The sequence below is a fragment of the Taudactylus pleione genome, unplaced genomic scaffold (genome assembly GCF_031769625.1).
Source record: "Taudactylus pleione unplaced genomic scaffold, aTauple2 ptg000109l, whole genome shotgun sequence".
Lineage (NCBI taxonomy): Eukaryota > Metazoa > Chordata > Amphibia > Anura > Myobatrachidae > Taudactylus > Taudactylus pleione.
In genome coordinates this window covers 8,007,416-8,031,969 of record NW_028284511.1, presented here as the reverse complement: position 1 = coordinate 8,031,969, position 24,554 = coordinate 8,007,416, and the positions used below count along the sequence as shown (strand labels likewise).

Genomic DNA, 24,554 nt, shown 5'->3' with positions numbered 1-24,554 from the left:
GCACCCATTTATCAGGAGGCTCCAGGCCAAATCAGGAGGGTAGACAACCCTGAACAAATGGTAATTAATTAGACACTTTTTGGAACGCTCTTTTTGGAAATGTATTTATCAGGGGAGCGCTGTGTTTCCAGTGTAACTACTATGTTTTTTATGGTATTCCTTTTTGAGTAATATTGGATGTTTTTACTTAAGATACACTGATTAAGCTGCACCCACGGTTTTATTGCACACCTTTCCAGTCTCTCTTTATTATTTTGTCTATAGGAGACTTGATTACCCCTATGGAAGATACAAAGTACAAGAGAAACAATACGAACCGCAAACTAACCACCGAATTATCCGTTTCATTAATCCCTCACCCCACCTACAAAAAGTACCATGCGAGGAAACCATCTGAAGCACACGACATAGGTTACAATAAGTAGGGAAAGCTATATGCAGAGACATGACTATACTTTAGGGTGATACAGAGTAAAGTATACCAAGACAAAAATAAATACAAACAGAAACATCATTCCCACAGATTGTTCATCCCCACCCATAATAAAACACCAGGCGAGGCAGCGCACTACAAAGTATAGAGTGGGTGGTATAAGCATTGCATGCTGATATGATGTATTAAATTAATATTGATACACATTGGAGAGAGTACAAAATAAGCACATGAAATACAGGCTACCCATAGCATCATTATTGTCACAATTTGTTCATCCTGCCCACAAAAGTGACAGGCAGCCATCTTAGGCACACTACATAAGTTAACTTACAATAGGCAGGATAAGGAATATGTGGATATATGATGAACTTTGTAGACAGTACAGATGATACAGGTAAATAAGATGGTTATACAGATGAATAATAACGATAGGGCCACTAAAGTAAATGAAGCTATCAGCAACTAATCGAGTTGAGGATCAGGAGTTGTAGGAGGTTTCACGGAGGAGATGGTGGTGGAGCAGTGAGTGTACGCATGTGGATTGAGGCCAGGCAAGTATGCTGCCTTATTGTACCCATCACAGCTACATCTAACACATCACAGTGGTGAGGGGGCAGGTGGGGTGTCTGGAACCCTTTCATCATGTACTACCTGGTCCATCCCATCTTAAATTGCTTTAGCCAATGGCAGACTAACATCCAAGATGTCCATTGTATGTGCAATCAGACTGCCGAATTGCCTTTCTACACCCTTAGCGAGTTTGAATCAGGACTGAAAACTAATAATATTACTCAGTTTTTTTAATCTGTTTTCCATTTTGTTAGTCTGCATTTTTCTTATTTTGTGTTGTTGTTGTTGTTGTTGTATTATCTGCTTTGAACCTCCTGCAGGTTAAAACACAATACATGTGCTGTAAAAACAAGACCTTAGTACCATTGGACTTTACAGCTACCCCAATAAAATAAAATCACAGCTGATGGTTGGTGCAATGTCCTGGAACTGCCACTTCTCAGCATGGTGCTCTGGGGCCTAGCACCTGCCCAGAAGCCTGCCGTTCCAATACCACTAAGGGCAACAGCGAGTTATCTCTGCAGTGGTCCCAACAACAAGTTGCTGTTTGCCAGGGTGACCATCTAAAATGATAAAATAAGCAGTAGGCAACTTGTAGTGCAGGAAATTCCTATCAACCTAGTGGCTGATAACTATGAATTAGCTGAGTACCAATGTGTAAAATATGATTTGGGCTTATGTGATACAGTAATTTCTGGGGGGTCTACCACAACTCCTTTCGGATGCAAGCAACAACCTTAAATTGCTGTGCACAGCAAACCGCACATTCAAATTGTTATTATGAAGAGGTACAAAGCAATATGTTCATTATAATGTATAATCCAAAAAGTCTAATCTACCTGTGTGGTAACTTTATTTTGATGCGTTTCATCTGCCAAAGCAGATTCAATAAAAGCTTGTCCAGAAGCATTCTTTCATTACTCACAGTGAGAGAGACTGCTTCTTATTGGAGCATGTCTATAAAGATGATTGTTACAAGTCGCGGTCACGACTTGCTTCCCTCTAGCAATTTACCTCCTCCTGGCAGTCTGGTTCCGGTTCCGTCAGCTGCTAGGCAATCTGGACGCCGCAGGATGTCATGTGCTGTCCACAACACGGCATGGTTGGCTTCTTCCCCTTTTTGTACACGCTGGCCTTTTGCCACCTCGCAGACTATAGCATTCCTTGTGGATTTCTCGACTCTGCTGCATGGTCAGCGTTCTCATCTCTCCTGATTGTAGTTCATGCTGTTTCCCAGGCTACCAGCCGCTCAGTGGGCCTCCAAACTGCTTCTGCTCCACCATCTCTCCAGCCGCTCCATCGGCCTCCAAGTGCTACCGGCTCTCAAGTTGCTCCACCAGCTCTCTAGCCGCACTGTCAGCCTCCAAGCTGCTCCACCATCTCTCAAGCCACACTACCAGCTCTCAAAGCCACATCTCTCCACCGGCTCTCCAGCACACTACCGGCTCTAAGCCGCATCTCACCAGCGGCTTTCCAGCCACACTACCGGCTCTCCAGCCACACTACAAGCTCTCAAAGCCGCATCTCACCACCGGCTCTCCAGTCATACTGCTGGCTCTCAAAGCTGCATCTCACCACCAGCTCTCCAGCCACACTACCGGCTCTCAAAACCGCATCACTGGCCTCCAAGCCACTGCATCAATTATTCAAATTGTACTACCGGCTTTAGCCGCACCTTCGGCGTTCAAAGCCGCGCCATCGGCTCTCATAGCCATACTACTGACTGTCCTTCCAGTTTCCAGTATCTTCCGCTATTCTCCAGTTTCCGAAGGTAACCAGTGTAAACCTCTACGACTTTGAGTACTAAGTCCAGACCGCCACTTAAGTACCGGTGAACGTCTTAGAGTTCTAAGGGAACAGCAGGTGGCTGTTAGCGGCGGAAGACCTCACTAGCCTGGGTTCTAGGGGTTTACACAGAACAGCCTAGGAATCCATAACAATGATTTGGTAAAACTCATTTTCAGTCAGTTTGTTGGGCTTTTTTTTTTTTTTTTTATTAACCCATTAGTCTACATAGGAGCAAAATAAGAAGTAGAAACCGAGCAATAGCCACTACATTACAGAAAATAAGGGGACTGCATTAAATATTATTAAAATGGGCAATGAACATAATAAAAAAAAGAGGTGCACTGATATTTTTAATTTATAAGGGTGCACTGATAATATAAAAATAAAGTGGCACCAATACTAGATTTAAAAACAAATGGGGTTCAGATATTGTTTTTTTATTCTATTTAATAATACATTCTTTATTAAATGAAAGGGAGCACACATTAGCTTATATAACTTAAGTAATTTTTATTTTACCCTGGTACCCACCAGCCAGGGGTACCATGAGGATGCAATACCTTCAGTTAACTTATCCCAATGTGTTTGGTATCACCTCCTAGAGGCATAAGTGCTAAGTAGCATGGCTCGTTCAGGGGGGTAGTCTTCTTTTTCATATTTTATAGGATGACAGGCAAGATAGTCATGTTCTTTGTTGTTGTTTTTTTTACATGTGTTTTTCTGCCTTTTGTGTTAATGCAGTATAATGTATCTGTCGGTTTGCATGTATTTAAATGAATTCCTGGAGCCTAAGGAAAACAACTTCAAGGGAATATAAAAGTAGGTTATTAATTAAAAATAAAAAGTTTAAAACCTCACCCTCTTACAAGAGCCTGATACATCAGACCTTACTGTAGATATGTATTACTGAAGGACCTATTCAACAACACTAACTTTTTCAAGGACATTTTCCTTAATTACCGTTATGTTACTATTCATGAACACACTTAACATAGGAGATATCTCCGATATCTCCTGGTTAAGTCCCCCTGCGTTCATTTCTACACTCTCCATACATTAGTACATTAGTATGGGGATATGGAAATTATGCTATTCATCAAATTCCGAAAAGTATGTATTTTCTGAATTTGATGGTGTTACCATACGCCACTGTGAAGTGGCGTATAGTAGGTAACACTTACCTGCTTTCAGCTGGGCAGGTCCTCCAGCGTCTCCCTCCGGCGCTCTGGTCTCTCCTCTGGCTCTGGTGGCTGCTCCGACACGGTGTTCTCCCAACAGAACACAATACAGTGGCGTATAGTAACTCCATCAAATTCCGAATATACATCATTTTCAGAATTTGATGAATAGCATAATTCTATATCCCCATACTAATGTATGGGGAGTGTGGAAATTAACGCAGTGATATCTCCTATGTTAAGTCTCTTCATGAATACTAAACCAACGTCAATTAAGGAACATGTCCTTAAAAACTTTATTTTAGTGTTGATGAATAGGCCCCCATGTATTTATAATATATGCACACATTGTGTAATTATATATATATATATATATATATATATATATATATATATATATATATATATATATATATACATACACACACACAAAAAAGCAATTGGCCAGCCATCGATTGTGCAAGTTGGTGTACTTTAAAAGATGAGAGAGGTCTGTAATTTCCATCATAGGTACACTTTAACTGTGAGAGGCAGAATCAGAACCAAAAATTCCGGAAATCACATGGTATGATTTTAAGTTTTTTTAAATTGAGTATTTTTATTTTTTTTGGAGTTTTCACAAAACCACCACTCAATACAAACAGGAACAATAATAATTGCATATTTAAGTAAAAACATATACATCATCGTATCAAATAAGGGTATATTTACACCGTCATATGGTACAGAAATATTCAGTATTTTAAATAACCCTAACATGTCTTCAAATTTTAAACATCATCTCGACTTTATAAAAATGTTGCATATATTACAAAACACATCCAGTTGGTACCACTGAGTCCTAAACACAAAATATTCTAATACAATATCACAATTAGGACATCTATTCCACCATATTATTTAATACACACACCCACATCCTACGGTAAACAAAACCTACTTTTATTATAGAAAAAACGGTATCTTATATAATATATATATATATATATATAAAAATAATAATAATAAAATAAAAAAGAGAGAAGAGGAGCTTCTCCCAAGCCTGCAGTAAATCATACAGTCATTTAAACAACAATTGGCCATTACACTTCAGGGAGAGCATAACTGGACCTGTACCAACTACCCCAAATACGGTCATATTTAAATTCAGCCTTTCGAGTTAAATACAGATATTTCTCTTGTCTGGCAGTGGTGCGAACCAGCGCCAGCCAAGCACGGAAGTCCGGACCCTGAGAGGCCAACCAATTGCAAACTATACTGACTTTAGCTAAAGTACACAAGTTGATAACCAACTGCCTTTCATATTTATCATCAAGAGTGGTATCGTCCAGAACACCCAAACAGCATACCAACGAGGTGAGGAGAGGGGCTTGAATCCCAATATTGGAAAGAACCTGTATAACCCTGCACCAAAATGTCTGAACTGTGGGGTACTCCCAGAGTAAGTGCCAGAATATACCAACAGCCATCTGGCATCTTCGACAAACATTGGAGGCAAGGCCCCCAAATTTCACCAGCCTAGTTGGAGTTAGATAGACTCTATGCAAGCTATATAGCTGGATTTTCTGGAATCTCACGGAGGCAGTGGAGATTCGGGGAATACTCAAAGCCATATCCCAGTCTTTGTCATCTATTAAGCCCACATCTGCCTCCCATTTTCCTTTAAGATCAAGTAGCCTGGATTCATGTTGAAAAGACGAAGGTATGAATAAATAAAGGACAAAGACCTACGGGGACCCAATGAAGTGAGTACTGTCTTGATGGGAAAAGGCTGAACACTGAGAGCATGCCGCAGTTGCAGATATCTGTAAAAATGAGTTTTCGGTAAGGAAAACTCCTCCAGAAGAGTGCGTGATATTAATGGTAGCCCGCCAGACCTTGACAGCCTGTATTAGTATCTGGGGAATAAGATTATTAACCCTGTCACTCAACAAGGCCTGTAAGGGTGTGTGACCAGGGGAGGCCTGAGACACCAACAGTGAGTGTAATGCATTAGGGGAGTTATCTTGAAGTCATTCTCTCACATACATTAGTTGTGTCGCGTAATAGTATAGTCGAAAATTAGGGAGCGCTAACCCACCGGCAGACTTAGGTCTCATCAATATTTTAAGTCTAACTCGAGGTCGTCTGTTCACCCATATCAAGGAAGATAGCATGTTGTCCAGTTTACAGAATACTGAGGAATAAACACTGGGGACTGTTGAAGTATATACACCATCTTAGGTTGTACTATCATCTTTATTAGGTTTATCCTGCCTGTAACCGTGAGGGGCAGCTTACTCCAAATTTTAATTTTGACTTTTAGGTAGTCAAATAGTGGATCCAGATTGAGCCTTATAAAGTCAAGTGGGGAGTTTGTAATGTAGACGACCCAAATATTTAAATTGGGATACCCATCGCAGGGGAAGAGGTATGGGAGGAAGTACAGGTGGTTGTCCTTTAAGAGGAAGGATATAGGATTTATTCCAATAAATCTTTAACCCAGAGTAAACACCAAATATATTAATAACCTGTAAAACTATAGGCAGAGCCTCTAAATAACTGGTTAAAAATAACAGCAGATCATCGACGTATAAAGCCACAGTATCATTTCTGGTGCCTATCTTAAGACCTACAATCTTAGGGTGTGACCTTAATACACAAGCAAGAGGCTCAACTGCTAACGCAAAAAGGGTTGGGGACAGGGGGCAGCCCTGTTTCTTGTCCCTTTCTAATAAGAAAGGAGAGGAGATAAATCCATTGACAGAGATCCTAGCAACTGGCCTATAGTATAATAACTGAACCCACCGCAAATACACTGGTCCAAAACCCATACATTTCATGACCTCCCACAGGACCGGCCACTCCACAGAATCAAAAGCCTTCGCTGCGTCCAAAGACACAATGACTGAGGAGGACTCGTCCCCATGGGAGGCCTGAACATGAGTAGACAGGCGCCTCATATTTATAGAAGTGGATTTGCCCGGCATAAAGCCGGATTGATCCGAGTGGACCAAAGAGGTGATGACCTGATTTAGTCTTAAAGACAGAATTTTGGCAAGAATTTTTATGTCCGTTGGTATCAGAGAAATAGGACGGTACGAGTCCGGGAACCTGGGGTCCTTGTCTGGTTTTAATAATACAATAATTAGGGCATCTGACATGGATGGTGGAAGAGAATTCAATTCAAACAGGTCATTATATAGCTCTAATAGTTTAGTGACAAATACTTTAGCATGTTTTTTGTAGACCTCTAATGGGATACCATCCGTACCCGGCGCCGTACCCCCAGGGAAGGAATCAATGCCCCCCCCTAACTCCTCTGCAGTCAGTGGAGCATCAAGAAAGGCCCTAGATTCTGAGGAAAGGCTTTGCAACTGCACGTAACTCTTCCAAATTACATGACTAATGGAATTTATAGACGGACTTGTAGAATTATAGGAAAACATCAGCTATACCAGAGATGGACGTGACCACACCGCCATCCCCTCCCACAATCTCTGAAATGGTATTAACAGGTCTGGTGGACTGGACCAATCTTGCTATATAGCTACCTGGTTTATCAGCATACATGTAATGGGAATTAGCACGAAATTGGAGTTGACGATTAGTTCTATCTGTTAAGTGGGCAGACCAAGCCTCCTGAGCAGCCAACCATATGATTCTAGAAACATCAAGTCCATCTTGTAAGAATTGCAGTTCAGAATTTCTACAAGTGCATTCCAACTCTACCTCCCTGTCCCTATAATATTTTTTAATTTCGGCAACCCTTTTCAATAAAGTCCCTCTCATGAAAGCTTTAAATGAATCCCAAATCATGTCAAACCTAGCAGACCCTATGTTGTCTCCAAAATAGCCCGACCATAATGCCTCAAGCTCAGACCCGGCCCCCATCTGCATCAACCAAGAGGGATGTCTGTCCTCTCGGCCCACCTAAATCCAAACTCAGTGTCATCGGAGAGTGGTCTGACACCCCTCTAGTCATGTATTCAATTTTAGCTATCATGGGAACCAGATCGGATGAAACCAGTGCCATATCAATCCTTGAAAAAGAGTTATATGAGGAGAAGAAACATGAGAATTGGCGTACTGCAGGGTGATTTTTACGCCAGGCATCAATCCAACCTAAGCCCTCAATAAATCTTGCAAAGCTAGTGTCAGTCAACCCCTGATTAATGGGTGTCTGCTGCCACCTGTCCAAGCACCCGTTCATAATGTTGTTAAAGTCCCCCAGGCATATAACATGAGTACTAGGGAAGTCAGCAATAAATCCAGTAGCCAATTTAAGTACATCATAGCTAAACGGAGGAGGAATATAAACTGCTAACAAGAAAAGTGGAGTAGAATAAATTTTACAGTCTAAGAATACAAATCTCCCATACATATCAGTTTGGACTCTGTTCAGTATAAAAGGCACATTTTTGTTTATGAGTACTGATACCCCCCTAGAGGATGTGGTGTGGGAGGCATGATATGCCCAGCCCACCCAAGGGCGTTTCAATGATAGGATTCTGCTTCCCACCAAGTGGGTTTCCGTCAGGCAAACAATATCCGGACAATATTGTTTAAAGGAGTCTAAAAATGAATGACCGCTTGATCTTGTCATTAGCACCACGCACATTCTATGTCAAAAGATTCAGCATCGACAAAAATGTTAAATGTAATTACCAAAAATACCATCAGGTCCATATCAGACCCTCCATCTAAAATACTTTGATTATGCAAAAAGCGATACAATGCAGGCAAAAATAAAAAAAGATACCTTATATAACTAAACATTATATAACCCCAACAACCTCCCCCCTCCCTGTATACCACCCCAAATGTTGGCATACCTAATCCCAAACTAGAACCTAACCTTAGCTACCCACTATGCCATATAACCCAGCTAAGTGGCGGAGCAAATAGAGATCAAAGCCACCAAAGCAATGGGGCTCTCCAACATATTTAAAACCAATAGAACATAGTATATAATTTCCCTTGATCCAATACAGTACTATTTAACGTAATATAATCTAATATAAACATATATATGAATATGAAGAAAGATGTTGCAATTTACATATATCTATGCAACAGGCAGCGTCATCCGAATAGATACAAAGTAGAAATAACTGCGCACCTACAATATAATAGAGCAAACAGCCTCGCATATAGGAAGAAAAAGTAGCCCGGCTGCGAGCGTTCAAAATTAAACATATCAATCAGGAGCCAACTGTCTGGCGCCCGATGCCCTGCGATCTAGCCATGCTGCAGCCTCACGAGGGGTAACAAAAAATTTTGATTCTCCATCTACCACAACCCTCAATTTAGATGGAAACAGCATGGCATACTGTATATTCATTTCACGAAGACGTCTTTTTTTGACAGGTATGAATTTAGCCCTATCTTTCTGCACATCAGCGGCAAAATCTGGAAACACAGATTCTTTCACCCCGTTACGTTCCAATGGACCCTTTATCCTAGCCATGCGGAGCACAGAGTCAGTCAAAGTAATGCAAGAATTTTGCTGTGAAGGTGTGCGGAGGGGCTCCAGGAATCATTGGTCTAGCAGGAACTCTATGCGCCCTTTCCACTGCAAACTGAGTCAAGAAGGAATCCTGACCAAACGTATCCACAAGCCATTTTTTCAAAAAGGCCTCAGGGGATGACCCTTCCTCCTTTTCTGGCAAGCCAACAAAGCGAACATTATTGCATCTCAGCCGGCCCTCTATATCGGCCATTTTATGCTGCATAGAAGAGAGTTGGGAGGTCAGGGCGGCTACTTGCGTTTTCAAAGGAGCTTGTACATCCTCCAAAGTGGAGATGCGAGTTTCAGCTTCCCCAACTCGCTCATGGACTCGTTGCAAATCCTGGCGTACAAAGTACAAATCAGACTGTACTTTCCCTATCTTATCAGACAGCTTCTGCTCGCTTGAATTGACTGCCTCCAGGACCTGTTGAAGGGTCACTTCAGGTGTCGATGAGGAGGAGAGAGCCTGAGGCTGGGAGTCTTGATGAGGTGGCTGAGCATCTTTAGCCAGCGAGGGGGGACCCCTGGAATCATCACTGGAAGGGGGCTGAGGAGTAGATGATCTGGAGAAAATCTCCAGTCTAGCAGCTGCTGCAGCAGCATGGCCTGATTTTACCCATTCTGGCAGTGAAAGGGTTATGCAGCATGCAATTTTGCACTACTCCAGCAGGGGGCTTTTGAGAAGGAGGGAGCACTGCAGCATTTAACAATGGCTGCCACCTCCACAGGAATCAGCACCAAACAGCCAGTGAGTCAGGGCAGACCACACCGACCAGGCAAGCAGGATCAAAGTGGGCCCCACTCAGGAAGCGCAGCAGAGCAGTCAAGCTGCCACTGCCCGCGATGTGTCAGTGCTAGCAGTCTGACCTCAGCAGCACCACATGCACCCCTGTACCTCTGCAGGAGACTTCACTGATGACGCCCGCGTCTCTCCTTTGTCCCTGGTACCCACAGACCGGACCACCGGAAGCCTGGATCCCAGGGGAGGGCAAGTCACCCACCAGAGTCAGCCCTCTGGTCGCAGGATGTTCAGTTGGAGAGCCCTAGAGAACACGTCCAGCTACATTGCTGCCATGGCCACGCCCCACCACATGGTATGATTTTTATACAATTTATTTGTATATTCTTGCGGAAAATAAATATTTGGACACCTGCCAATCAGCAGGAATTCTGGCTTTCACAGACCTGTTACTTCTTCTTTAGGAAGCTCATCTATCCTCCACTCGTTACCTGTATTAATGGTACCTGATTGAACTGGTTAACTGTATAAAAGACACCTGTCCAAACCCTCAAACAGTCAGACTGCAACCTCTCCACCATGGCCAAGACCAGAGAGCTGTCTAAGGACACCAGGGACAAATTGTAGACCTGCACAAGGCTGGGATGAGCTACTCGACAATAGGCAAGCAGCTTGGTGAGAAGAGATCAACTGTTGGCGCAATTATTAAAAAATGGAAGAAATACAAGATCACTGACAATCTCCCTCGACCAGGGGCTCCATGCAAGATCTCACCTCGTGGGGTATCAATGATCTTGAGAACGGTGAGGGATCAGCCCAGAACTACACGGGTGGACCTGGTCAATGACCTCAAGAGAGCTGGGACCACAGTCACAAAGGTTACCATTAGTAACACACTACGTTGTCATAGATTCAAATCCTGCAGCACCCGAAAGATCCCCCTGCTTAAGCCAGCACATGTCCTGGTCCGTCTAAAGTTTGCCTGTGACCATCTGGATGATCCAGAGGAGGATTGGGAGAATGTCATATGGTCAGATGAGACCAATATAGAACTTTTTGGTATAAACTCCACATGCCGTGTTTGGAGGGAGAAGAATAATGAGTGGCATCCCAAAAACACCATACCCACTGTGAAGCATGGGGGTGGAAACATCATGCTTTGGGGATGCTTTTCTGCAAATGTGACAGGACGACTGATCCATATTACGGAGAGGATGAATGGGGACATGTATCGTGACATTTTGGGGGAAAAATCTCCTTCCCTCAGTAAGAGCACTGAAGATGCAACGTGGCTGGGTCTTCCAGCATGACAATGACCCCAAACACACCGCCCAGGCAACTAAGGAGTGGCTCCGTAAGAAGCATTTCAAGGTCCTAGATTGACCTAGCCAGTCTCCAGACCTTAACCCAATAGAAAATCTGTGGAGGGAGTTGAAAGTCTGTGTTGCCCATCGACAGCCCCAAAACATGAGAAGAGTGGGCCAAAATACCTGCTGCAGTGTGTGCAAACCTGGTCAAGAACTACAGGAAACGTTTGACCTCTGTAATTGGCAACCGAGGTTACTTTACAAAGTATTGAGTTTAACTTTTTCATTGTATGATTTTTAAACAATTTATTTGTATATTCTTTCAGAAAAAAACTATTTGGACAATGTGATTTCCGGAATTTTTTGTTCTGATTCTGTCTCTCACAGTTCAAGTGTACCTGTGATGAAATTACAGACCTCTCATCTTTTAAAGTGCAACAATTTGCACAATCGGTGGCTGTCCAAATACTTTTTTGCCCCACTGTATATAAAAACAAAGTCAGAAATCCACTGCACTCGCCACTCCCAGATTTGGGGTGCAAACCTGCACTCACCATTCCCAGGCCTGGGGTGCAAAGTGGCTTGTGACCACATTGCTTAAATAAATAAAGACAGAAAACTCAGCACTCACCATTGTTAAATCATTCACAATAATACATAAATAATGGGGGTTTTGGTTCATGGATTGATCAATGCATTTAAGCCTGCAGCCCACATCACGGCACCCCATTTCTCTGCAGGTCCTACACTATCTGTCATACTTATTGAAACCTGGTAGCTGCTATCACAGAGTTTAAACTGAAAAAATGTTAACTGGTGGCTGGCGGCGGTGTCTGGTGCGTAGTGCAGACCGCACTCACTGTGGTCCGCACTACACTGTGGGGCCCAGGGGACACTGGCGGCGGGTGCAGCTGCGCTGTTGGCTGCTGGGGCTATGGGCCCCTGCACCACAGCGGTCCCCTCTGCAAGGCACCGGCTGCACCACCACTGCACATATTATCCGCATAAAGTCCAGAAATTGACTGTAGTAGAAAATTAGTCCTTAAATGTCCTCTGTATGCAGGGTGTTCAATAATCCCAGAACAAACTGATGTAACTATCTTTGGTTCATATGGTCTGTTGGATGGGTTTTCTTATTAAGTCTCAGTCCTCTTCACATTTCCTCTCCACCCAGATAGTGTGATAGATATTCCTCCTGCTGGTCCTCTCAGTCCCAGTGCTTCAAGTGGTGGTGTGTGGGGTTTACAAACTATGGGCCGTATTCAATTTGGAGCAAAGAGCTGTTATCGCATGTTTTTTTGCAAAAATTTAGCCTTTTTTTTTTTTGTCTGTTTTTATAATTCCATGCCGTTTTTGCCTATGTGAAAAATCAAGGCACTGAAAGAGGCGATACTTTTTCTCCACAGAATAGCAGGTGAAAAAAAGTGTAAAATCGATATTTTGGGGTTCAGATGTTGGGAAACCACTCAAAACCCTTGGTACACCTCCCCCCCAATGTACAATTCATCCCCAACAAAATTTGGAGCGAAAATTAAAAAAAGTTGGGGGACAAATTCAAAAACTTGCGAAATAAGCTTCTCAGGGTGCTCTAAGAAGGGGCCAAGTGTTTTGGGGATTGCAGGTGCTTGTATGACGGAGGAATTTCACTTTTCTAAAACTTCACTTTACAGACATTTAAATATGGTAGTACCCATTTACAGCACCCCAAATTTGATGGAACTACTTATTTTCTTAGAAAAAAAAAACACTGCTTGATGCCATTCTTCACCACTTTTACCAAGACGCTAATAGCAAGCAATTACCATCACTTAGTAGTTCAATTAGGGCTAATACTAAACTACCATATTGCTTTCCGAAGTCAGCCCATCTTTTTCTGGGGTACAGAGTGATTCCCCCAATTCAACCTGCACTTTTCGCCTGTTTCACATTCGCCGTGTCCCATTCTCGCCTGTTTGGCAATTGAATACGGAATAAATCGGGAGCGCGCACAAAAAGCTTTCACATCCAAACACGCGAAGGCGGCGAAAAGTCAGGAAGGCGAAACTTTCTCGCCGATGCGAAACTAATTGAATATGACCCTATATCATAATGTATAGTGGTATATTACCATATAAACCAAATGTACACCAGTGTTTAGTTCAACACATTTATTTACTGGTTGAAGCAGTTTTAATTTGTTTTTAGCTGTAAACAGGTTTATTATGTAGTCCTAAAAACATTGTTTTCTGGGAAAAAAAGATCAATGTAAAAAGTTGCCAACAAATGGAATCCTGACTTTCTACTGACTCAGAGATGGATGTAATGCAGATATTTACTTAGTTGAGCAATTATCGGCAATCTGCAGATGTGTCTAAGTCGCACAGTGCATGTGTCATGCTACATTACCGTCTTTGTTCACAGCGACTACCCGCATTGTGTTTGACAGATAGGGAGTATTTGGGGGAGGTAGCGCCAAAAACGCAGGCGTGTTTGTGATGTTCTGGGTTGTTTGTGGACCCGGGGTGGTAGCAGGAGCGATCACAGAAGCAGATTTGAAAATAAAACTAGGATTTTTAATAAGTGCTTGAGTAGACATATAATGTGGCAGTAAATAAAAGTCCAGGAATATATAAATGTGCACAAGAGTTCTGTGGTGGGAGTAAAAGGGTTAATGTCCAAGTAGAAACAATTAGAGCTGTCCAGGTGTGCAGGTAGTTAAACTGAAAATAATCAAACCAGGTATGCAGGTAGTGAACTGAAAATAATCAAGCCAGGTTTGCAGGTAGTGAACTGAAGCGCAGGATGTCAGCAGGCTCAGGCAATCAGGTATGGGCAAGGGTGATGGAGGAAGCGGGGTAGTCCAGTGGGAGCTAGGAGCTGACAGGCAGACTGGCAGACAGCGAATTCACAGGAACAGGAAAGCACAGAGAATTCCCTCTTAGCTAGGCTGAGATACACGTTGCACTGGCAAAGAAGGAAGGCACTGACCCTTCCTAAATACCCCATGCCGTGCTGTTACTGGCCGGAGGGAACATGTTACTCACCAGGATTGGCCAGCCGCATCACATGGCCAGAAGGCAAGATGGCGGCGCCCATGCCAAACGGAATGGAGACGCCGCCAGGCCTTACCAGCGCAGAGTGACAACAGGCCCGCACAACAACGCGCGCAGCCAAAGCCCCCCGCCAGACACCAGCTCCGCCACCAGACAGCCCGCGCCACAATGACCTCACAGGTAACACTCGCCTAGCGCCATGCTGAAATACCCTGGCCGTGACAGTGTTGAGCCAGTTTTTGAGGTGTGTCGCAGCCTCGTCTGCAATCCTGTATGCAATAAAATTGTCTCCGGCGTCTCAGTACACACGGCTATGCTGTGCAAGCATGGGGTTACTGCGAAGGCCGATGCTGGGTCATTGTATGCAGATGCTTGGATTTGCGAAGGCGCTGGAGGCCATCTCAATACATGTCTCGACAGCTGCAACATCTGCAAATTTTCACACAGCCGCTGCACACAAACTAGCAGCTGCGGTAGCAATAGTGTTCACATCCTCAGCTTTTAGAAGCAATATAAATAAAGAATTCTATTGAGACTATCTGAACGGCTGTCCAGCTATATCAGGGATTGGTTCCACTACCTCTAAACTTATAAGGTGCCCATCCACTAGTAGTTCAGGGAAAGACGGTACGATTACGACATTGTAATCGCACCATAGTTCCCCTAGGGGATGCAGTGCCTACACTGAACGATTCATAATTTAGTGTAGGCACATCAATCATCCCCAAACATGGCCAACGTGTCGTTATCGGCAGATTGGCCTGCATGTTCGACCAATGACTGATGTCGGAAACAACAAGCGGGAGCGCGCATCACTGGTCGTTTCCGACATTTGGATGCACGATTTGTGCACGATTAGCGGCCGATTACTGAGCGATTGCACGATTACGATGTCATAATCGTGCAATCGTACAGTGTAATCAGCTAGTGGATGGGCACCTTTAGATTACATACAGTATATTAAGGATTCTACCCAAATGTGGTCATGTTTTGATGATTAGAATGGATTAAGGAATTTAAATGGCTCTCTGTCACTGTACAAAGAAGGGAATAGAGCCGGTTGGAGAATTTTTTTTGAGAGAGGACTCTAGGGGGAAGAAGTTCTAGAAAGGAATTCATGTTAGATTGTATCAGTTATATTCATAAACATAAGTATTCTACATTTAAGAAAACCATTATATACAGGTTTGCAGGTCTGCCATGGGCACTCCTTCGCACTCTAAGACATCTCTGTGATTTTCTTCAAAAAATAAAATATCTATTTTCAAGTCCATTTAAATGAACCTTATTGTATCTTACTTGCACAGGCACTTCTGTAAGTGTACCTTAGCAGCACTGTTGTTAGTTATCAGTCACAGAATGCAAATGACAAGTACATGTACATCCGGAAACTAAATTATATGAAAATAAACAGTCTCAGATAAATATTTTTACTGCCGAAAACCAGAAACGGTTCTGGTAAAACACAGACAAATATTATAACAGTATTATCATATAGTGTGTCGGGCCGGCACTACCATTAGTCAAAGTACAGTATGGCTGTTGCCTAAAGCTCCAACATTTTGGGGTCACCTAAAACAGACAGTGGATTATTGCAATATCCTCCAGTTTGTTTAAAGTGCATATTTTCCAAACATATTTTCCAGACATTCTATAAATGGCAAATCCAATCTGGTTTTGCCTTTTTAAAAAATTGCTGCTTTAAATCCATCTGAAAAATAATCACTTTCTGCAAATCAGAGGTAATTGCATTTGGCCCATTTTGTCACCCATTGAGGCTTTTTTTTTTTTTTTTCCCTGTGATGCCCCCGCACTGTTATGCAGCTGGACTGGGGATTTAAATGAAACAACCTTCCCCTCTAATTTTGCTGAAAATTAAGAAGAGGCTGTGGGGTATATTACTAAAGTGAGAGTTTTAGAAGTGGAGATGTTGTCCATAGCAACCAATCAGATTCTAGCTATTATCTTCTAGAACAGGGGTGGGGAACCTCAGAATCATTTGGTCTGGCCCTCTGAGCTTTTTTCTGATAGCCTCATCTGGCTAGCAGGGTGCCTAGAATGGCACACTGCAGCCAGAATCTATGCAGCAGTGCCGTCTGGAGCATTCTTAGGACACTTCAGATGGTCACACAGCTGCTGTTCTTGGCCTCATCCTGTGTAACGTCACGCGAAGGGGGCGTGGGTTGCACCCGGTCTGCGAATAATGTTATGTATATCAACATGGCCCTCTGCAGAAAAAAGGTTCCCCATCCGTTCTAGAACGTACTAGTTAAATTTTGAGTAGAATCTGATTGGTTGCTATGGGCAACATCTCTATTTCTACAAACTCTCACTTTAATAAATATACCCCAGTTTGTTGAATCATTTCAATTAACTTGAGCGTGCCCTGTTTCCTACCTTCTGTATTAATGTTAGCTGCTGCTCATCTGTATCAGTGATAGGCTGGAACCAGGGACCAAATGGCCTGAAAATTATCAAGGATCTGTGGTGAGAAGTGGAAGAGGTGTGACCAGTGCTGTGTGGGTGTGGCCAGTGCCATGTGGGCGTGTACATCCCCTACACTATCAGCACCAATGTCTCCCTAAATATGTGAAAGTAGACAAAAATACATAATTAAAGTGAAGAAAATAAAACTTCCGTTTTTAATAGACATGATTTATGGCCAACCACGTGGCCAGCTGGTCCTCATCATGCTGTAATAATGATGGGCATATTTTATGAGGAGGCCTGGGGTTGTATACCTGCTCACCCTATTATTAATCTGGTTTGGGCTGGCAGTGTGGCACAGTGCTCCCATCTATCACTAACACAGAGGAGAAGTAGAGGTGGACATCGGAAGCCAATGGTTAGCAAACATCAATGTTTCCAATTTCATGGAAGTACTTTTTCCATCGAATACCGGGAATTTGATGGTTACCAGTCATCGGATGCAGCTTTCCGATGCACATCCGATGGCTGGCTGCAAGGGAGGTGGAGGGCACACACTGCTGCGCTGCATAACAGCAGGATAATAGATGCCGTGCGCATCTATTCTCAGTGTAGGGTGAGCCTGGGGGCAGCCCAGCATCTTGGAGAGTTCTGGGAACACCACAACAGTGATGGGGTGGGGTGCTGCAAGGCTCCGCCCTCTTTCACATAGGCTCCAACCCTTTTGCCATAACTATTTAATGGTTGCGATGCGATGGTTAGTTGCCATCGCATAGCTGAATTTGATGTCGGAAGCCCGACAGCCATTCAATGCAGGGCTTCCAATGTCCATCCCTAAAGCCTATTTCACACTCTCTGGTGTTGCCCGGCCGGCAAAAAACCAGGCAGAAGCTGGCTGTTTTTTTAAACACTCAGAGCCTTTCACATGCTGTGGCTTTGAGACGTTGTTAATGTCTTTTTTATTTATCTTCTGGGAATGCGCAGCAGCAGCTGCTGTACAAGCGGCCGGTGTGTGTGTGTAAGGAAACAGTGTTTCCTATACTCCACTGGCTTGTAGGGATGGCATGGACACCATCCTTCTTAGTGGATATTTCCGGCTGTAACACGGCGACCATGCCGTGCCCATGTCTTGTGAAAGGACCCACCAGCTTCCATCCACCACTAAATTTCACACCCGGAAAAAAAACGCCAGGATTTTTGCCGGCCAGTGAAAGCTGGCAGGTGTGAAATAGCCGTTAGAAGAAGCAGCACTGAGACGGACCTTCCCCTCCTCTGTCTGTTAGAGATGGCCATCGATTGTTAGAAACAATTGAATGATATCAGTTGATGGACGATAGTTTTACCATCGATGGTGGATAAAAAAATTGGTTTCCCTTCTGCCAGCCATTCCCTTTCCCCCCCACATATGATAAGAAGCAGTAGGGGAGTGGAGCAGCATTTGGTAATGGGACACTTATAGGGGCAAATTCATTTGGGTGCGGAATAGCAAAAAAACCCTACCTGCGAGGTTTTTCCTGCAGGTGCGGGTTGTCTGCTATTCAGTTAGGTGCGTGGTTGTTTTTTCTGTGCACACCGGAAGGTTGTTTTTCACGAAAGTCCCACTGAAAAAATCAGTGGGACTTGCTCTGGCACCCCGGCAACACTCCCCCCCCTTAGGACTAATTAAGAAATTGGAAGTTTCCAATTAGCTTAATTAGTTCATAATTACTTACCTTCTGCAGTGCTGTCTTCTTCATCCAGCGTCGGGAGCCAGCTCTTCTGCAGCAGGGTGAGTATGTGTGGTGTTTGTTAGTGTGTATGACCCCCATTGGCAGTGTGCCCCCTGGAATGGGCGCTGGGAGAACTACATCTCCCAGCAGCCCTTGCCCCTGGAGCCTCCCAGGAGCCCCCGGGACTCCCAGCAGCCCCCTCTCCAGTAAGAAGATAGAGGGGAGGCCACCGGGAGTCACGGAGACCACCAGGCAGGAAAGTGAATAATTTTTCCTTTTTTTTTTTTTTTTTTTACGAGGCGCGGGGTATTCAGAGCTGAAAACTCTGCAACCACAATTTTATTTAATTGGACACCGCGGGTATCGGGAGCGTGCATAAACGCGGTATTCCTAATTTGGGGGTGAGGGGCGCAAGGTTTTTTCCTTGCTAAACCTCGCATCCAATTGTATATGCCCCATAGTGTCGAGTATACTTTCACCAGACCTAATAAGGGATATTTGTTATTCAAAATGTTGTAAATTTCATGTTTAAAATAATTTCTATCCACTTACAACAGTACAAATTCCTGATAGCTGACAAAATTTGTGGGCATGGTCTATTTCTGATACTGTATTCCCGATTCAACCTAAACTATTCTGATTACCTCTACTATATAATGTTCCAACTAAACAATTATTCTCCTTCTATGCTCAACCCCCAAACAATTAATGCGGTGTGACTGGATCATATAGCCCTGCTAAGCTGTTTTTCTCATTAACATCTGATGAAGTACAAGTGTCAATTCCTATAGAGTGTAATTCTGCAAGCAGGGCCATCCTACCACTGTCTCTGATCATCTTGTTTTATTACGGTGTATGTTCCAAATGTAAAGCACTGCAGAGCAGAGAATGTGCTGGCACCATAAATAAATGTTCATAATAACGTAACAACCACTTCCACGGATTCATGGTGAAAGATTGGTGTTATTAAGTAATAATGACAGTCAATAGAAGGCACAGTGAGGAGATGTATTACTACAGACCACAGCATTTAAGTCACAAGAAGAAGATAAGACAATGCTGGGAGGCGCTCAGCACTATTTGCACAGTTACAACAGTTGTCTATTAATGGATAAGACATTTCCGCCCTTACCTGCACATGATTTTGGTTATCTGACAGTTCAGCACAGATCAATCCACAAAATAACAGATACGAATATAAAATCCATAGTGTGATCAAGTTTTGCAGCCCCATTTCAGAGCCAAAGGTCCATAAGAGCCTTGTTAAAGGGGATCCTTGCACTGCAGATTTGTATTGCTCCTATGAAGGGTGTGGATATACCTTAGTGCTGCTCAAGATGAAATGTGTCTAATAATGGTCTGTCTGCTAAACAGAGGGAGGAGGCTCAAACTTTCAGCTGCCAAATTAGGAACCTGATGTTTACTCATTAAATTTCTGATGCATCTATCCTCAGGTAAGGTTAGGACACTTGCACGTGATGGAAAATGCTCCATAACAACAAATAAGCATTTTATCCAGAAAGGAATTAGTGATGTACATGATTAAGAACAAGACAACGTGTAAGCAGATGTCAGATCATTATAACAGAAGATATCTTCCAGACTCTCTGCTCATCCTGTGAAGCCGGGTGAATTATTTTCCCTTATTGTGTGTGTGGTGGGATATGCAGGATCTGAGTACAGGCTGTTCTAAGCAGCAGGGATAGATCGTAATATGAAAAATGCAGCAAAGGCAGAGTTACTTACTAGCAGTGCTGAATTTCCCACTAGGCACGTGCCTAGGGGCAAAGCAGTCCCCCTGCATCAGAGCTTTCAAGTGCCCCAATTGATCGTTGGATATTTAATTACAGAACAAAGACTACATCCCCAATGGTGCATCAAGGGGGGTTTCAGGAGTGGGCACCTGTGCAGCCCAGGACCAGATTAGATTTGTCAGGTTGAGTCTCCGTAGGGTTAAAATGTGCAATCCGGAAGCCAAAAAAAGGAGACTATGATAGAAACCCACGGGAAAGCCAAAATAAAAACTGGTAGCCAGAGGGGGAGGAGTCTCGCCAGAAGCCCGCACTGGGGGTGTAGGGAGCAGCCATCCAATAATATTGTGCCTAGGGGCGGCCTGACCCCTAAATCTTTCCCTGAATTTGAGGTGTTAATGTTGATATTAATGTTTTTGGGTATCACTGTAATTTTAGTTTGTCCCACACATCTTAATGCGGAAGTACTGTACCTGGAAAAGCTAGATATTTTAGGCCAGTTATTAAACAGATGGGATTGGGCCATACTTAAAGTAATAGGCTTTATGAGAAGGGTGTTGTCAAGTCACAAGTATGAATTTGAAAACCTTGCTGTATTTTATCTTCAAACAGAAGTCTACCAGGATTCTCCATCAGTCCTCTGGCTGCATAACCAACAAAAAGATGATATTCTGTTAGGCTTGGACGAGTCCCCGTTTGGTGACACAAATGGTTTCTTTCTAGTTGTCAAGAATGAGCATGACTCCAACATGTGCTGCATCAGAATCTCAACTAGACTGTTACAACCAGTTTGAGAAACAGTGTATATGCTGCTCAGCATAGGAAGTGCTCTCAAATCCACAACGCCTACAGTGGAGAGGCTTTAAAAGTTTCTCTATCTTGACATAAGAGGTGCAATATGATGCAGTATAGATTGTAAGCTTGCGAGCAGGGCCTTCCTACCTATATATCTGTCTGTTATTACCCAGTTTTGTTCTATTAATGCTTACAATTGTAAAGCGCAACGGAATATGCTGCGCTATATAAGAAACTGTTAATAAATAAATAATGTGTTAAATTGTGACACTGCAATGGCCTTGTTTTGTAATATAAGGTATGGTCTCAAATCCTAACTACTGGATCTGTCCACAAAACACTTTACAACTAAGACCAGCCATCGACTAGACAACCAGTTTCATATACTGATTTCTATATTAATATGGATACTATATGGAAATGGGGTTTGGAAAGAACATGCGCCTGATAGTGTAGTATTTTAAAATGTTTTTAGCACGTGCTCGAATATAAATGTGCGTACCAGAAAATAAAACTTTAACGCTTATCTGTGGATCTTTTGCTGGGACCTCATGTGGTGTGGTGTATTCACAGCTTCAGGGTGACCAGTAACCTTAAATAAGATTGACTCACATCGAGCCAAAATAAGCACATATAGTGTAGTAATTTTCATCCAAATAGAATGGTGTGATAAATAGTTAAGAATGCGTACCAGAACGTCACTTGAATCACTGCATAAAGTACTAAGTCGCATCTTCAAACTCCCATAATGGCCCCAGCATTAACGTATGTAGGTGGAGTAGGTCAGCTTAAAATAAGCAGAAAATGACCCTTACTCAGAGGAGCTTCATCAACAAGGGTTTTTTTAATGACACTTACTACATAGGGATACAGGGTACACAAAGGGTTAAAAAAACATATAAATAAGATAATGAGGTGCTTATCTGAATAATCAGCAGTGTGGAGAGGAGCTGGAACAGGGGTTACAACGCGTTTCGCCAAATAGACTTCTTCAGGGGTATGGGTGAACTACTTGGGGTGCCCTATTTATATCACAACTGACATGGTACTGATTAGCGCCAAAAACGGCATCTGGCGCCGTTCTGCGCATGCGCGGCTGCCCGCGGCCATCTTGTATGGGAAACTGTTAATAAATAAATAATGTGTTAAATTGCGACACTGCAATAGCCTTGTTTTGTAATATAAGGTATGGTCTCAAATCCTAACTACTGGATCTGTCCACAAAACACTCTACAACTAAGACCAGCATTAGACTAGACAACCAGTTTCATATACTGATTTCTATATTAATATGGATACTATATAGTAAATATCTCAATAAAACTAAACATAGGGAATTACCTCTCACTCGTTCCTCATTCATTTAAACCCCTGATAATCAACCCCTTTTAGGTAATATTATCCACTGTATAATGTCCACTCATTTGTCAAAACATGGATTGCAGATAAATTCTATGTGCTGTAGGTTTTGTTACATGTATCTGTATTTATTAAAATAAGTAGTTATAATCTCACTAACCATAGGTTTCAGCACCGTGGGTGATTTACAACCACCACAATCCTTCTAAAATGGGTTTCCATATAAAGACTGAGCTACTGTGGTAGCTGAGAATGTATGCGCTATGGGTTTTGCCTTCACAATTTTTTCCAACCCAGCCAAATTCATAAAATCAGCTATCACTGTTTTACACCTGCCCCAGAGTTGATTGAGTCATATGATTTTAGTGATTAATTAACAAGGAACATTATACAACTACCAGACATGAAGCAGAACAGCAGTGCGACCAGTGCCTCTCAAAGGGCACTGTTACAACATGTTAAAGAGTGGTACCTGAGACAAACAGAAGTGACTGAAAGTCAAGTGGGGAGGAGAGGAAGGAGAGCACAGCACGAGCTACGGAGAGGAAGGGGAGCACAACATAAGCCAATAAGAGTTAGGGGAGCACAATACAAGCCAAGGAGAGGGAAGGGGAGCACAACATAAGCCAATAACAGTTAGGGGAGCACAACACAAGCTGGGGAGAAGAAGGGGAGCACAACACAAGCTGAGAGAGGAAGGGGAGCACAACTCAAGCTGAAGAAGGGAAAGGGGGTACAACTCAAGCTAAAAAGAGGAAGGGGAGCACAACACCAACTGAGAAAAGGAAGAGGATTACAACACAAGCCGGGTAAAGAAATGGGAGCCCAACACAAGCCAAGAGGAGGAAGGGGAGTGCAACACAAGCTGGGGAGAGGAATGGCAGCACAACACAAGCTGTGGAGAGGAATGGGAGCACAACACAAGCTGGGGAGAGGAATGGGGCACAACACCAGCTGAGAAGAGGATCACAACACAAGCCAGGGAGAGGAATGGCAGCACAACACCAGCTGAGAAGAGGAGCACAACACAAGCTGGGGAGAGGAATGGCAGCACAACACAAGCTGTGGAGAGGAATGGGAGCACAACACAAGCCAGGGAGAGGAATGGGGGCACAACACCAGCTGAGAAGAGGAGCACAACACAAGCCAGGGAGAGGAATGGGAGCACAACACCAGCTGAGAAGAGGAGCACAACACAAGCCAGGGAGAGGAATGGCAGCATAACACCAGCTGAGAAGAGGAGCACAACACAAGCCAGGGAGAGGAATGGGAGCACAACACCAGCTGAGAAGAGGAGCACAACACAAGTCAGGGAGAGAAAGAGCAACACAAGCCAAGAAAAGGAAGGGGAGCCCAACACAAGCTGAGAAGAAGAAGAGGAACACAACACAAGTCAGGGAGAGGATTGGGAGCACAACACAAGCTGAGAAGAGAGAGGGGAGCACAACACAAGTTGGGGACAGGAATGGGAGCACAACACAAGCAGGTAGTGGAAGGGGAGCACAAAACAAGCTGGGTAGAGGAAGAGGAGCACAATACAAGTAGTGGAGAAAAATGAGAACCTAATACTAGTGGGAGATAGGGAGGAAAACATAATACAAGCAGGACTAGACCTGTCTCTTCTGTCGACCCTCTCTAGAAACATTGGAGGGCCCAACGTTGCTGTAGTACCCATAATGTTTTTGTTGCACCTCTGTTGCCATGAAAAGGGTATTAATGCAGAGGTTCCCAAACTCATTCCTCAATTCACCCCAACAGTCCAGGTTTTAAGGATAACCATGCTTGGGCACATATGACTTGATTAGTACCTCAGTCAATTTGATTTAACCATCTGTGCTCAACCATGGATATCCTTAAAATCTGGACCGTTAGAGTGCCTTGGGGACAGAGTTTGGGAACCTCTGTATTAATGTACAGAGTATTATTAGCATAATATAACTAAAGCACAACTGTTGGCTTCATAGAGAGGAGC

General features: G+C 43.3%; 1 protein-coding gene across 2 annotated transcripts in view; it reads right to left on the bottom strand.

Moving 5' to 3' along the window:
- LOC148525240 (uncharacterized) overlaps positions 1 to 20,052 on the bottom strand; it is a 77,797-nt gene extending 57,745 nt beyond the window's left edge. Inside the window, exon 1 of one of the 2 annotated variants that reach the window (XM_088470997.1) lies at positions 19,810 to 20,052. In XM_088470997.1, coding sequence (XP_088327123.1) covers positions 19,810 to 19,911 — 102 coding nt within the window. In that variant the 5' untranslated portion in view covers positions 19,912 to 20,052. The remainder of the gene's footprint in view (positions 1 to 19,809) is intronic. The other variant, XM_088470996.1, reaches the window with a different exon arrangement.
- Positions 20,053 to 24,554: the final 4,502 nt, after the last annotated feature.